This window comes from Barbus barbus, assembly GCF_936440315.1.
Source record: "Barbus barbus genome assembly, chromosome: 18".
In the NCBI taxonomy this organism is placed as follows: domain Eukaryota; kingdom Metazoa; phylum Chordata; class Actinopteri; order Cypriniformes; family Cyprinidae; genus Barbus; species Barbus barbus.
The window spans coordinates 28,092,329-28,108,472 of NC_136746.1; the positions used below are offsets into that span (position 1 = coordinate 28,092,329).

Sequence of the window (16,144 nt, forward strand, 5' to 3'; positions counted from 1 at the left end):
TCGCGCTTAGGCGCCAGTGCTTCAACCAATAGCAGAGCGAGTCATTGAGTCGGAAAACCCAGCGATTGGCTCCCGCTCACAAACTGGGCGGGACCACTTGCTTCTGCAAGATCCTCGCAGCCATTTTCGCGAAAATGTTGCGGGCGCCATGTCTGTGGAAGATCCAGAAAAAAACCTTTTGAACGTAAACACAATATTCTGCGCCTGCAGTCTCGCACCTGGGCTTCTGTGAAACCGCCGGGGACATAAACAAAGCTGAGGGTATCAAAGCTGTGTTGAGACAGCGTTAAACATGAGAGCGGATATAATGTCTGTTAAGCGTCTCATGTGTTGTTGAGACGCGTAAACCGTGAGTTTTTCTCCAGACTGTCAGTATATCAGAGCCTTCAGCCAACGAGTGACTGATGCTCCTTACTCTGGTTGCGGAGAAGGGCCAGTTCCGCTTCCAACCATCATGGCTTTTGTGAGCCTCTTCTCCAGTCCCCCAAGCCCCGTACTTGACAAAAACATGACAGACTGTGAGCTGACAGGGGAAAAAAGGTCGAGTAAACATGTTCTTATCTGCAAATGCTTCACTGTGTGCGTATATCGAGTGAATGTGGATCTTTTGACACCTATTTGTTTTTTTCTTCCAAGTACGTTAGGCTTCGTTTTCGTTTTTGGACAGGCCTTTCCCCCAGTTCACATATTTTCCTGCATGTACTCTCATTTTAATATCTGTTGCAGAGGCAAGCAAGTGACATCTTTCCCCACTTGTTTGCGCTCTTATTTAGCTGATTTTGAAGGACATTTGGGGTTTTGTAGTAGCTGGTTATTATTACAGTAATGTTAATAAGTCGTTTCAAGGCTGTTGAATATGTAAATAGTCACGACGCGTACGATGCCCCGCCCACTCACGTTCCATCGGAACGCCCCGCCCACTTGGGAAAGAAGTAGGGATTCATGACAGGACTGTTGAGGCATTGTAAGCCATGTTTTAATTATCAACCAGTGATGGGGGGCTCTAGAGTTGGCTGAGTCTGTTTTAAGATTATCTGCCCACTTGACCCTATTTATTTTCTTTCATGCATTCCTGTTTTTTTTTTTTGTGCACGATTCATCAAACTTTATAACATCACACTGTCCATTCATGTCAGAAATAATGTTGAATCAGTTCATTGAGATGTCATAATTTCTGAACTCATAACTACATAATTTTGGCTCACACTTTTAAATATCTAGGCCATATTTGGGGGATTTTTATGTCCTCATTCTTGAATAATTTCTGACCCCAATTCAGATGAATTTATATCCTATTAATGTAAGTTGCACATAAGTTGCAAATATTTCCAACGGTGCTGTATAAACAGCATGCATTATTGAATAAAGAGATTGCTGGCTTGGCCTTGACAGCATCTAGATGCAACGGCGTAACACCTTGTATCTGTGTGTGTGTGTGCATTAAATTTACACACAAGTACATTGCTCATATGTTTAATATTGAGAAAGCGCAATGTGGTTAATATGTTGTAATAATTATTGAGTTTTCTTCCATTTCCCTTTGTTTTTGCCCTCAAAGTTCAACACAGAAGACACCAAGTTAGTCATCAAACCAGTAATCTCACATACATAGTCACTACATCATCCCATTGACAAACATTGACTTTGTATAAACAGTAGAAACAATCGTTTTGTGTTTCTAAACACACTAAAGTACCATCTTTTGTATGCTCCATGCTGCATTATGGTATGTAAAGCCATTTAGCTATGTAAAATCCCAAAGATCTTGGTTTCCTTCCATAGTGTCGTGGCCTAATTTGGCAAACGCCGAGAGACCTTCAGACTCTCTGTGTTATTGTGTCCTTGTTCTCACTTCAAACTTTAACGCTTGGAAAACTGTTGGGAATTTGACACCTGGCAAAACAAACATTCACATCTGTATTGGTTGTAATCCAATAAGAGTTTGCTGCTCCATTCATTTTGCATTGGTTTATGCTGCTTGGCTGGAATTACCCAAAATAATTAGTTTTTCATGCATTTCATCTTAAACATATCCAAAAAAAGATGACTATGTTTTAAATATTATGATCAGAAAAGCAATTTCCAGTGTTCTTATCCAGCACTTTTTTTGTCTATTCTTTTCTGTTTAGTTATTTTTTTCTTCTGAGTTTTAAGTTGTAACTAATTTTATATTTACTGAAGGCCTATGCAAAGCTCACTGCTACAATACTATAGTGGTGTTGTGGGTGTTTGCTAATGCATCGCTGTACAGTTTGTAGGATGTTCTCTCTGGTTGCTAGAGGATTGTGGGTGGCTGCTTTTTGGCTCAAGTCTTTAAAACCTCATAACAAATCCCTAATTCTGTGTATGAGCAATAATAGTAACGATGCTTAGCAAACACCATTGGATTACTAGTGACTGTTTTGCTCAGCATATTTGGCTATTTCATTGATTTGATAGGACTTTCTTGGCTCATTGTTTTTGTTAATGAAATCCTCAAACATGTTTGATCTTACAGGGAGGATGGGGAATTGGAGGATGGAGAAATAGATGATGAAGGCATAAGCATAGAAGAAGTGAAGGAAACTAAGGAGGAGTCTGAGGAGCTCGAGAAAGACAAAGAGAAGGGAAAAGACAGAGAAAAAGATGAAAAGTCACACCGGCATTCCCGAAAGCGACACAGGAAAATTAAAGAAAAACGACGGTCGAAGAGAAGGAGACGAGACCGTCAAAAGGTACGTTCTGTCGTATCTTTTTGTGCAACTGTTACTAGTTTTTTCTCTTACCTTTTTTCAACATTTTCCATTTCAGCATCACTCTCCATCCAGTGGCTCCAGCTCAGACAGCTATGACTCAGAGCATGAGCGTCAAGACAGACCTAAGAGCAAGAAGAGCAAAGGAACATATCGTGACCATGATGGAGAATTGGTGCAGGTGAGTTCAGGGTCAGATACTGTATTTAACATTTCATTAGCAGCAGCTTTCAGTTAACTTTCTTTTCTACCCACGTCCCTCCAGCGGGAAAATGAACCCACAAAACCACCGAGATCAATGCAGCACAAGAACAGCGATTTGGACAAATACAGTGACTACAGTGAAGAAAAGTATGACTATGACGAAGAGGATGATTTCTCAGAGGAGCTGTCTAAATACAAACATGCTAAAGAATCATCTGGTCATGGCAAGGCAGGGCATAAAGACCAGGCCAAGAGACCAATCATGAAGGGACAACAAAAACAACAACAGCAGTGTATGTTGTTTACTTAGACGATAATAGAAGACTGCATAGGAACTCATTTGAAGACCCAACAGACTAAACCTGTAATTTTGAGCATATTTTCTTTTACTTGTTATACAGTTGGTGGGCAGCGTGGTAGAGGTCGTGGTGCCATTGGCAGGGGACGGGGAATGCTGAACAAGAATAAGAAACAGAAGGGCAAGAACTGGGGCCGGGGCCGTGGCCGAGGAGGAGAACAGGGTGGAGGAGATGGGGTGAGAATTTCTCATTTTTATGTAAACTATCACCAGTAAGATCTCAGCACACTCATGTTATTGTCTTGTCCTCATACAGGATTCTAAAGGTCCACCCAGTTTCCAGAAGAAGCGTCCAATCATGAGCCAGGAATTCATTAATCAACATACGGTTGAACACAATGGGAGGCACATTTGTAAATATTTCCTCGAAGGTAGATGCATCAAAGTAAGCAAATTTCACTCTTATCACATAAATGTTGGGTTAAACAGTATTTCGTTTTATTTGTCAAAATTCAGTTGTAACGTGATCTTAATGCTTCACAGGGGGACCAGTGCAAGTTTGAACATGATAATGTTGTTCCAGAGAAGAAGAAAGAGCTGTGCAAGTTTTATGTCCAGGGATACTGTACCAAAGGAGATATCTGTATATACATGCACAATATCCTTTCAAAACATTTCTTGGATAAGTTTTTACAGTAGAAGATAATAATAACATGACGTTAGTCAAATAAGAAAGGGTTTTCTGTTGTCTATTTCTCGTTTTGGACCTTGACCCTAAGGTGTACGTGAGTATCCTTGCAAGTTCTTTCACACAGGAGCAAAGTGTTATCAAGGAGACAACTGCAAGTTCTCCCATGCACCTTTAACCGATGTTACCAAGGAACTTTTGGAGAAGGTATGGACTGACTTGTGACTCAATATCCAGTTTCCATACAAATGCACACATTATTAATATTCAGTTTGGATATATACACATGCACTATATGCATAATTAAAATACACACTGATTACTGAGAATTTTAAGTAACTTATAATAATGTGCTTCAGCTATGGTAATATGTGTTCTTAGTAACTGTCCAGTTCCAGGTTCACAATTAAAGTTATTTTAGCACTTTATAAGAAGTCTAAGTATGAAACTGTCACATCTAGGAAGGTTTAAGTTTTAGCATCAACTCTTGGAACTATTGAATGCCAAATTCAATGAATAAATCACACATTGCAAACCTAATTGCTGTTGCACATTTTAGATCCTAAATACAGATGAGGAAACTGTCAATGAGGATGAGCTGGAGTTAGAAGATCTGAGAAAACAAGGAATTGCTCCACTACCTAAACCACCTCCAGGAGTTGGATTGTTACCAACTCCTGGGCCTGGAAGTCCACCGGATGGAGGCAAGAAGATCCCCTCTCTTTTTGAGATTAAAGTTCAGCCTACTGTGGACTTGGCACAGAAGATTGCTCTAAGGTACTGTTTGCATTTATTGACTTAATCCTCTTAACACTGACTGTTTTTGTTTGGGCTTTCATTTGTGGCATGTTTGATTGTGGTTTTCATTGCAGGCCCAATTTCTACAACAGTACATCTCCCCCTGCTGGACAGTTTCAAGGTGGTCCACAGTTTGGCAGTAGCCCTGAGGATATGCAGGCTGGCAATATGATGTCTTCTCCGCCCAATCCTTCCCATTCCCCTCATCCAGGCTCCATAGGGAGCCCTCCCCTACCATTCACAGGTCCAGGAATGCCCCAAAACCCACAAGGCCAACCTCCACCCCAGGGTTTTGGCCAGTGCTCTCCTATGCGACCTCTAGGTCAGCCGCCTGCTTTTCATGGAAACATGCAGCACATGAACCGTCCTCCACTGAATCGACAGGGGGCTCCATTTCAACCTGTGCCTGACATGCAAATGAACATGCCTTTCCAAAACATGGGCCAGATGCCCTCGGAGTTCTTCAAGAATTTGTTTAGCAGCCAGTCTCTGGCCCAAGGGGGTAGGTCTTTATTTAGCATTAATTTGTATTTTTTCCATTAACAGATTCTTTTAAAGTATGATATTTATTAAATATGAGTCTATTGATGCCCTGTTCTCCATTGTACCTACAGATGAGGGACCCATGCAGGACTCGCAGCCACATGGTAACGCTGATTCCAGCGGGATGCAGGACTTCCTTCCGGCTGTACAGAAGGCTTTGCTTTTACGTCTCAACCAGAACAAGCAAGACTGTGACTCTCACAGGGATGAGGGACAAGGGTCTGCTCCTCCCAACAGAGAGACAGGTTAGAGTGGGATGTTGGAAATAAACACATTGAAACAATATTGCTTTAACCCTGAACAATAGAGTGCTGCAGGTGTACTAAAACCTAGAAACAAGTTAGTTTTTTGAATTTCTGGATCCATCCTCCTGAAGTCAGTGGGTTTTTTTGAATGGATTTTTGGTCTGTGGTTAACACAAGCTTGTCATGTTTTATTGTAGGACAAAAAAATATATCAGTAATACATCACTAATACAAAAAAATATGGTTTCTAACAAGTGGCTAAGCGGGACTATAGAGATTGTTGGGGGCGTTAAACGTAATCACAGTGAAATTAATCTACTCACTGTTACAGCATAATTTTGTTTATACTAGCACTCTTGCTAAATATTCTAACTCAAACTTTCTGACTTGTAGATTTGAAGTAAAGACTAAAATAGTTGTAGGAAGCTTAATATTGTTGACACTGAAGCCATGCATTTGTGGTGTAGTTTGTTTAGAGCCAAACATTAGCTTTTCCTCTTCTGCAGATTGTTTTTAGGCTTTAAAATTAATAAAAGTTGTGTTTATTTGTGAAGATTATCGTGATTAACAAAACCTGTTAGAATCATAAACTTTTGTTGGTCACAGAGCTTTTTATTTTATTTTATTTTTTTGCAATTTTGCAATAATCCAGAAGCCAGTGGAAAAATCCTTTAGAGAGGGAACCAGCGTCTTAACTTTTTATAAATACAATAGTCAAATCAGTTTTAAAATTGAATAGTAATACATGAGCAAAGTAGTTTTAAAATATGAAGTTCCTGGTTCCGGTTTGATTCTATTTGAATGTTCATATTCTAATATCACTTCTGTTTATTAGATGAAGCCCCTAATTGGTACTCCAGTGATGAGGAAGAGGGCAGTAGCGTAACAGCCATCCTTAATACTCTAAAGAAGCAAAATGATATGCTGAAAAACCAGCCTAGCATGGGACCAGCCGACCCCAGACTCCAGAAGGAACGAGCTTTGCCCAACGATCCTCGAATAAAAGCTGACCCACGTCAGCGTCCCCCAGATCACAGGAAAGATGCTGGAGATGGTATCGAGGACCCCAGGCTTGCCAGAGACCCACGCAAGATGAAACCTTTGGACTCCTCCAAACCTGACCCCCATCGCCACCCAAACCCCCCTGTGTTCCACAAACCTCCCACCGGAGAGGATGATGACGAATGTGAGAGAGAGCTAAGGGAACGAGCAGCCTTGATCCCGTTGGATCCCAGCCCTGGAGCCGTGCTGCGAGACCCCCGCTGTCAAATCAAGCAGTTCAGTCACATCCGGGTGGATATTCTCCTCCAGCGTCCAGCGTTTGCACAAACCGTGGTTTGGGCTCCAGAGGACCTCATTCCTCTGTTGATTCCCAAACAGGAGCCCTCAATAAATCTTCCGCTCCCACCTTTAATCGCAGATGCTCAGCTAAACCGTAGTCTTTCCTCCCCACCGGATCACCCTCCATCATTAACCCTAGCACCTCCTGATCCACGTCTGGCAGCCGCCCGCTTCAAAGAGGGAGTCGGGCGACTCGGCAGTCTTCCTGGCAGGACTGTGGATAATCGTCACCACCACCCGGATAAGCTTGTGGACCCACGTACACACAAGACTCTTGATCACAGAATCAGCCGGTCTGGAAGCCTGGACTCCAAGCTACCGGGTATGAAGGAGAGTCCGTCTGGAGGAGGAGCCTCTGACCCAAGGCTACAACGTGGATCTTCAAACCAACCGGTTGCTGCTTCCACAAAGCCCGAGTCAGAAAAGTTGCCCCCATATGCTCCCCGCCTGGCGTCTTCAATGGGCGCGGGTCTTGAGAGCCCTACCACGCTGTTAGGCGGGATAAGTTTATACGATCCACGCAATCACAGCCTACTCTCTCCGAAACGTGAAAGTGAGGAGCACCCTAAAAAACCAAGCATCCTAAAGCCGTCTGCAAAGCTTCCAAGCTCTCCACCACATGCCTCGCCGTCACAGGGAACAGGAGTAGAAAAAGACGAAAAAAGTCCACTTGATGACTCTGAGAGCAACACAAGTGGCTGTCCGTCAAATCCTCCTGTGCCTACCGTAATGCCAGCGTCTCCTTGCTCGCCAGTCTGGGCGGCAGCTCCCGCTGTGCACAACTTGCCTATCCAGGCACTAGCAGGACTGATAAGGCCTGCTTATGCTGACCCGCGGCAGAACAAACCCGTAGGCCCTACTGCTGGGACTCCGCAAGAGGATGAGGAGGACAAAGACAGTAAGAAGAAAGACAGGCCCTTGAGGGATGTCTTTAAAACCTTTGACCCCACAGCCTCTCCGTTCTGTCAGTAAACACACGTATACTGAATATAACTCATGCATTTACTGTATTCTGTACATCTGTTCTTTGTATTCACCCTGCATGTATATGAAGCGTTTATATTTATTTATATTTGTTTGTACATATATTCTCCACTGCTGCATCATGATCTAAGCAGATATATTTTTCTTTTGGCCTCTTGTGCATAGATTCTCATTGGATAGGCAAGGACGTTATGTGCTCAAGAAGCATTTTAAGTACATTTGCATCTGGTACATGGAGACTTTGGTAAGCAGAGTCTGATAAACTGGTGAGTATATGTAATATCAGTGACGCAATGGTTCTGTTGCTGTCAGCGGTTAAAAGGGATGTGTGGCTTAAAGCATTCATATTTGTAGTACTGTGTAATGCCTAAATCTATAGAAAAAATATAACATTTTGCTAAACTCCCACAGTATTTATCGCATAAATACATACAAAGTATATATTAACACTGTAATATAACAGCACTTCTATGTCTCATTCAAGTGTGCATTTGTGATTTTGGTGATGAAAAGGTTCGAATGAGATTCCATTCAGAGAATCTCTGTTGTAAATGGTTTTCTTTTTAACACGAGGCTTTTTTCCATCTTTTTTATGGTCATTGTTTTTTGCGTAGGTAATTCTTATTTTATTTGTATACGTTTTTCCACTGAAAATGCTGAACTGCTTTTGTGTTCTTTTACCAGACTGACTGAAATGCTAATAAGGGGATTTAAATACAGCAGTCACTTTCCTCTTTTTTTAAATTCAATGTCTAAAATAAAATAAAAAGGATTAAGTGATTCTGATATTAGTGTTTTTAAGTTGATGTCACTTTCGTGTTGTGAAGCCCATCACAATAGCAGCCAGCTGAGCAACTTCAGTCACTGTTTTAGCCTTCAGGCTAATGCATTTTACTGTACAATGAACTTTGAGGATAACATCTTCAAAAATATTTAGTCAAATATTTTTGATATCACATCATCAGTGTCCAACTAAATTTCACACTTGATCTCCAATGCTAGTATAAATAATCATACTGAAAAATGAAAATCATTTAACGGCTGCATGTAATGGATACCATTTAAACATTTTGTTAATGTTTGTAGCTTTCAAATGTTTCAAAAGTTTGATTTACATTGCACATTTTATGTCCTTTTTCAACATACATAACATACATTCTACATACAAACATAAATCCATGTATTAGAAGGGGTGTGTTTTTAAAGCATTACAGTAAATGATTTATAAACGAGATCAGGCCTGCAATTTTACTTTGACATTGATGATAAAATTGTATCAAAAACGTTTTATCTTTTGAATATTCACATTTTGGGTACTTTTTTATATTTTATTTTTTATGGCCTCAGTATAAATATGTTTTTAAGACTTTTTTCTTAAAGCACATTGTGTTCATTGTGCATTTTAGTTTGGTTTGTGAGGCTCAAATTGTTTTTTTATAAATCTACCAGTGATATACCAGTGTATGGCATGGCTGTTGACTTTCTTAACATACAAGAACAACAGAATATCCGAAAGTTACAGGCAAAATTAAGACCCTTTATTTTGTGTTTGCTCATTTGTTATTATCTAACACATTGATAGGTGGTGCAAGGCTGGGCGCTGTTGAATGTGAGGAGGTCCTACGTAGACCCAAATCATCAGTTTCTGGGTTAAGCTGTTCTTGAGCCCGGTGCATAAGGAGACTCATTATGCACGCTGCTGCCTTTGCTGCTTCCGAGTTTGGCTCAGGCTGTTTCAAACCCTGTAAAATCAGAAAGAGCCATTTAAACCAAAGTTAAATATGCTAAATATCATTCAAGAGAAGATAGACACCACTACTTTTTACTTATTCCTTGGTGCATAATGCTACTTCACAATCTTATTTCCCCAAGTTGTTGGAGGAAAATTTTCTCAGTTTCTCTTACCCTGATGCAGGCAGTCTCTGGTGCTCGTACTCCTTGGATAACTGTCTGGAGTAGATTCTGTACATTCTTCACCAGGATCTCACCTGATGATTTGCACCCAGGAGTAACTGCATTAACACCATGGAGAGACACCATGCACCCCTTGGGTCACTTGAGATTTTTGCATGTTTAATTTATTATTAATGTTGTTTGCACATGTTTGAATGTGTCAGTGATTTAAAGGCAGGGTAAGCAATTTCTTCAAACACGTCCCTACCCCAAAAGGGTCTCGCCCCTATTCTGATAGCTCCGCCCCACATAGATGTAGCCTACGCCCGCTGATCGCGTGGAGCTCACGGCTCCGAAATCAGCGAAGCATATTTTCAAATAGGCACTGTTTTTATAAATAAACCGCAGATTTGAGTTTTAAACAACTATATTCTCGGCTGAAATACACGCGTCCAGTGTAGGTAGACTTTAGCTGTTGCGTCACGTCCAGTGTAGATACAATGTACTCACCTATCGAGAAAAAGCAACCTTGGCATGCAGGACCGCAAGCCTTCCCTCCTTGAGTTCTCTCCAGAGCTGGAAAGCTGATTCAATATTTACACTGGCCTTATCGTTCCGCAGACGTTTTCCTGTTTTGTTTTTTATCCGCCATCTCTATCTTTCTGTCACTTGGCTCGGGCTGTTCACTGAAGGCTCTCTCCTCCATATCACGAGTAGACTCGCCCCTTAATGCTGATTGGCTACAAGAATGTTTTGGGACTCGGCCAAACCGACTGAGTTTTCTAAAACGTTTTTCAAAAATTGCATACTGTGCCTTTAAGGAAGAAAGTAACTCTCAGATGCTGCAAGAAAGACCTTCAATCAGAACTATTGCAAGTCAGGGAGATATACTATTGATTGTCTCTCACCTTGAAATGATGGTAAATTGGTTGGAAATAGTCAGAATCTGCTCTTCAATGACAAAGAGCTCCTCGGTGCAATGCTTGTCCAGACAGTAGTCTGCTATGACACGCACAAACTGGGTGATTGACTGGCCGCTTGAGACAAGATCTTTTGCAGATGTTACAAAAGCATCTTTGGTCTAAAGGTGAAACAAACTTGTGTCAGTATGGGAACATAACCTTTATGCCAAAGAAAACTCTCAAAGCTTCTGACCTGGATTGGCCCTTTCTTCTTTAGGTACTGGGCAATGTGATAGAGTTTATCTGCCATTTCTTTTGTCACCTTGACAATCTGGTTACCCTGGTCATCCCACTTCTCACTCTCTCGTTTCAGAAAGAGAGAAGTGTAAGAGAGAGTCTACTAAGCTGAACACAGGACCTCTAGGGCTCCTCTGGGATGTCTCTTCCTGAGGTAGATAAACATGTTACATTGCTTGATCTAAAATGTTGTCCATTCTTCTGCTATAACATGATTGATCATTTTTTTATTACCTTATTTGGTTCCTGATTGGACACATCTTGGACACTGGTACTTGGATTGCTTTTAGTAGGACCTTGATTATTTGTGGATAGAGGATGTAGTGTTGCCTTTTTTGTGAAACTTGGTGTCTGGGAGACTCCACTAAACACTTTGCCCTGCAAACTACACTTGATCTGTTCCTTTGTGACCACAAGAATTCCAACTACTTTACAAATTTCTTCAACAAGGTAATGTGCCTTTGCTGACCAGCACTGTGACTGAATATCAAGGGTGAGAGTGTCTCCAAGAGTTTGCGTCTCTGCTATTAGTCTGGCTCTACTCACAATGTCTGACAATCCCCTTACCATCTGTCGTAACTGTTCCCACAATCTTATCCAATGAGTTCAACAGTACTTGGACAGACAAGGCCCAAAGCATGCAGAGACCATCAAGTTCATCAGTTTGAGTTGGTCTTGAACTCACTGCATCTGTACGATTCTTAGTGTTGGTTTGAGCTTTTTGGAGCTTGCTCTGCAAAGACATTATACTCTCATGACACTCACCCATCACCTTTATATCCGCTGATGTCACAAGTTGCACGGCATCTGCACATAAACACATGACCTCAGTGAGTTCCTGTGTGATGGACTCCAACATATTGGGTACATAGTTTTGGAACATGGAGTAAACGGCATGGTACCACACCCCTGCCACTGGGAGCAATATCTTACGGGCAATTTTGATGAGGTCAGAGAAGTCCGTACTGTGCTTATAAATGCTATCTGTACTCTTGGCTGAACTCATGGCTGTTTCCTGCGCTGTCTGGACAAGCAAGAGTGTCAGGGACACGAGTTTGGACCGCAGACTTTCCACTTCCTCACTATCCGCTGTGTCTATGACACTGGTGGCTTCTCTTGTAGCTTGGGCATAGCTGTTTGAGAGTCCTAGAACTCCAGTGCAAGCCATATTAAGAGCCTCCACATCTTTACCTTTGGTCATGCAGACAACTTCACACAAGAGAGGCAGCAGATCAATATTATGGAGCTGTACGACAGATTTAGATTCTGTGACAGGTGAAATCCATGCTTCTTCAGGATTTGGCACATCATGCTCCACTATTAGTTGAACAGCCAGATTCTCTAAACCATCTTTGAGCTGACATGGAATTTCTTACTAGTGTAACTTTGCATTGAAGACTCAGATTCTGTTTTATCAGAATGATCATCAGTTGATCTTTCATGTTCTGAAATGGGCATAGCACATGGTACAGTACCGGTAGACTGGCGGTCCCCCTCCCGCAGTGGGCTAAGCAGATGTGGATGCTGCAAACCGTCAAGTCCTTCACGTAGAATGTCAAAGTGTTTTAGGGCTGTTGAAACCCAATCAGAGAGCAATGCGAAAGCCTTGTTGCTAAGACTGGTATTAGAGTAGATATCAGTGACACAACTTGTCACCTCAGCAGCAGATCCTTCCGCTTGCTTTATCAGAACCAAAGTCCATTACGGTAGATTGGGTTGTCACTTTTACTGACATGTTTTTTCACGAGCTGGATTACCAAGCTCATATGGCCAATAAGCAAGCTTGCCTATTTTGTGAGATACTGTGCATCTTCATCTTAATGTGCCTCAACAAACTGTGCATCTCCTGAAGAGCAAGACAGACAAAGTCCTTCACGTTTATGATGCTACTACATGCATGCAAGAGCTGCTCAATCTCATCTGTCCATCTCTGTTGTATCCCTTTTAGTTTTTCCAGAGCTTCACTTGAATGCACCTCATCTTCCTCTAGATTTTGCACAAGTACACAAATTGCTTGTTTCAGTCTCATGATGCATCCCCTTGAGTTCTCTACACCCTCAAGACTCTTTTTATCACACGCTAAAGCTGAGATAAAGCCAGCCACTTCTGAAATCTTGTCAGCATGAGCTATGAAGGATTCAGATTGAACCTGAAGTGTTTCTACATCCAACTTATCTTCATCTTGCACATCATGGAAGATGATGAAATGCTTTCAATAAGGATGATATATCTGCTGCAGCTCCTACTTGAGAAAGACACTGCAAGAGCCAATCAGCAGCTGCAGTGATCTTCCTTACAGTCGCATCATCTTCCACTAGAAGGATCTATAGAGACCAAAAGAAATGGAATCAATCATTAGGCATTTCAGTCACAGAGGCTGGTGGTAAATATTTTTCTACGAAACTCCAGATATTTGAAATTTCTAACAAGTTCGGGGGTAGGGTTGCAGCATGACTCTAAATAAACTATGAATGCCATGTGAATTGTTCAGGTCTTTTCACAGAATGAAGATTGTCATCCATACCCTGTTCCTGGAGGCACTCCAAGACCCTGTCCCAAGTCACACCCTAAACGCCACATTCTTCCTTTGAGTCCTTACTGAAGGCTAAAATGAAGAATGGGACACCCTACAGCCTCATGGACTTAATGGACACGTTCACACGGCGGCCATTGTAAGTCCGCCAAACCGCAAGTACATATGAAGTGTGCTATTTGAGACAGGGCCCAACACTACACAAGTTTATTTTTTATTCTTCCAAATCAAACACTCCTAAATAAACTCATCAAGACCTGAAACTGATGGGTCAGTTAAGGGAGCCATTCAAAGTCAAGTCAAGTCAAGTCACCATTACCAATTAGGAACTGGGCTGCACTTTTCTACTAAAAAAAATAATAATAATCCTGGACCGGTGCCCAGATCCTGGTTCCAAACTGGACCTGAAACTTTGCTGATCTCGAAAAAGGGAACCTATGAGTAGTAGGCAGACTTTCCACTACAGACTGCAGTTTGAAAGGCCATCTGAGTTGAGGTAAATTAACCACATTAACAACAATTAAATATGTCAGTTCACTAGTGGTCGGCAGAAGAGACCAACATTCTCCTTCCGTGGAAGTAACAAGCGATTCCGGTCACATGTTGGTGACGTAGTAGAGAGTTTTGTTCCCTGCCAGTGGAAATGCGGAAATGCGAACACCAGCACCAGCCCCAGTGGAAAGTGTCTTGGGAAATCGAACCCTGCTTCTGGAGAGCTACCGTCCTGCAGACTTCAGTTCCAACCCTGCTTCAGCACATCTGACAGTAATTATCAAATAACCCTAAACACCTTGATTAGCAGGTTCAAGTATGTTTGATTGGTTTTGGGATGGAAATCTGCAGGACGGTAGCGCTCCAGGAGAAGGGTTGGAAACCTCAGCTTGGTGCAAGGTTGGTGAACACTGATCTAGATATAACCATGAAGGGCATGTAGACCAAAATCAGGTTCCTGGAGAGTGACAGTCAATGAGTGGATGGATCCATTTCCATCTTCAGGACATCATCATCGGTATCTTCCACTAACCTGAAAGCAAGGATATGTGGTATAATGTGAATTTCTGTCCTCTGTGGAGCCATTAACACAGTACAAACCACAATGCAATATCATGGTGTGTCCTTGTTTTTGGTACCAAGCTAATGTACCATAGTAACATCATGTTGTTTTTGAACATGTACCATATTACCCAACTTTAGTACTTTTTCTTTAAGCAACAAAGCACTTTTGTCAATGATATAGACAGCTATGTTTTTGTTTTTATGAGGCAAAGTAACTTTCATGTCAGCATTTATTTTTCTAAATATAATTTTTGTAATGTATTTATATGCTTCATCTTCTACCCTGTCAGGAGAAATAAATGCCACTGACCTTGTTGCTACAGCTGCCATGTTTTTGGATGCTTTGGCCACCGCTTTAGCTGCAGCTTCCAGCCGGGTGAATTCATCCAGTTCTGTGTCGCTCCCGCAGAGTAGGATGAGGTGACACAGGTGAGTGGACAGAGGGGCCACCACCTGCTCTATTGAGCCTGTTTTTATCAAGCCATCTTCCAGTATAGATGTCATTTTTCTTGCACTGTAACAGAATACGTGTCAATATATAGCATTCTACCTGAAAAAAAAAAAAAAGTTACGTTACTCTAATTTTAGCTTTTAAACAGATCAAACAATTTTAGATACTGACATTTATGGAATAATATTAAAATGTTTGATATAAGCAGCAAGGTGAAGATCTTTGCTAACTGATATATTAAAATAGATATTTACCTGGTGGTATAGTAGCTCCATGCAAGTGCTCTGCCATCTAATTACTAAGTGATATAAATAGCTAATGCAGTTTTATAATAGAAGTGAAATTAAAACAATCCATTCATTGATTCAGCATATAAAGCATTTTCATTTCTGTGTTTTTCATATTTTTAAATGTCTAAACCTTTGGGTAGATGCTAGATGCTTAGTACTTTCCTCTATTACTTCAACTTGTGATAACTTTATGCAAACATTTATGCCCATCCATCATTCTAAATAGTAATCACTCTTATTTATAATTGAAAAAAGAAAAAAAAAATGACAATGCATTGAAATACATTTCCAGTATGAATGAACCATTCTATATAAGCTGTGATTTTTCTTAAACCGACTCAGCATTTGATTGCATTGGCAAAGGTGTAGACATTTTACACAAAACTGTCCTACAATTATACCTAACGTTATAGTCAACTAAAACTGAAACCATTAAAATTCAGTACTTTAAATAAAAGAAACAAAATTAACTTTTAATTTCAGCCATTTGCAGCATTTCTCATCTCTCTCTCTCTAGAAAAAATGACAAACTACAACAAAATCACTAAAATTTTTATCTAAAAAAAAAACTATTCACAATATTAAGAAAAACTGTAATAGTATCTCAATGGTACTAAAACAGCACTACATAAAATCCAAAAGAACCATTTTAAATATATTTATAAGATAATTGGACACCACGTTTTAAATTCGTACTCTTAAGCATTTACTTTTTATAATGTATGTTGTATAATGAATTTGGTCTCATACAAAAAAAAAAAAGCAGATATTATACACCGCAATGTAGTGAAAACATTATACTAGTATTACACTAGAGGGCATCAGTGCAACAAGAAACACCCCACTGGGTAAATATTTGGGTGGCACGAACAAAACTGAGACGAAACAT

General features: G+C 40.8%; 1 protein-coding gene across 1 annotated transcript; it reads left to right on the top strand.

The window, feature by feature from the left end:
• The first annotated feature begins 109 nt into the window (after positions 1-109).
• LOC306884598 (zinc finger CCCH domain-containing protein 6-like) lies at positions 110-9,296 on the top strand. The gene is made up of 12 exons (XM_079440596.1): positions 110-540; positions 2,498-2,714; positions 2,791-2,913; positions 2,998-3,229; positions 3,338-3,471; positions 3,551-3,679; positions 3,778-3,892; positions 4,020-4,129; positions 4,482-4,699; positions 4,795-5,222; positions 5,335-5,508; positions 6,344-9,296. Exons 1-12 carry the CDS (start codon positions 455-457, stop codon positions 7,819-7,821), a joined length of 3,444 nt encoding a protein of 1,147 aa, XP_079296722.1. The 5' UTR covers positions 110-454; the 3' UTR covers positions 7,822-9,296.
• Positions 9,297-16,144: the final 6,848 nt, after the last annotated feature.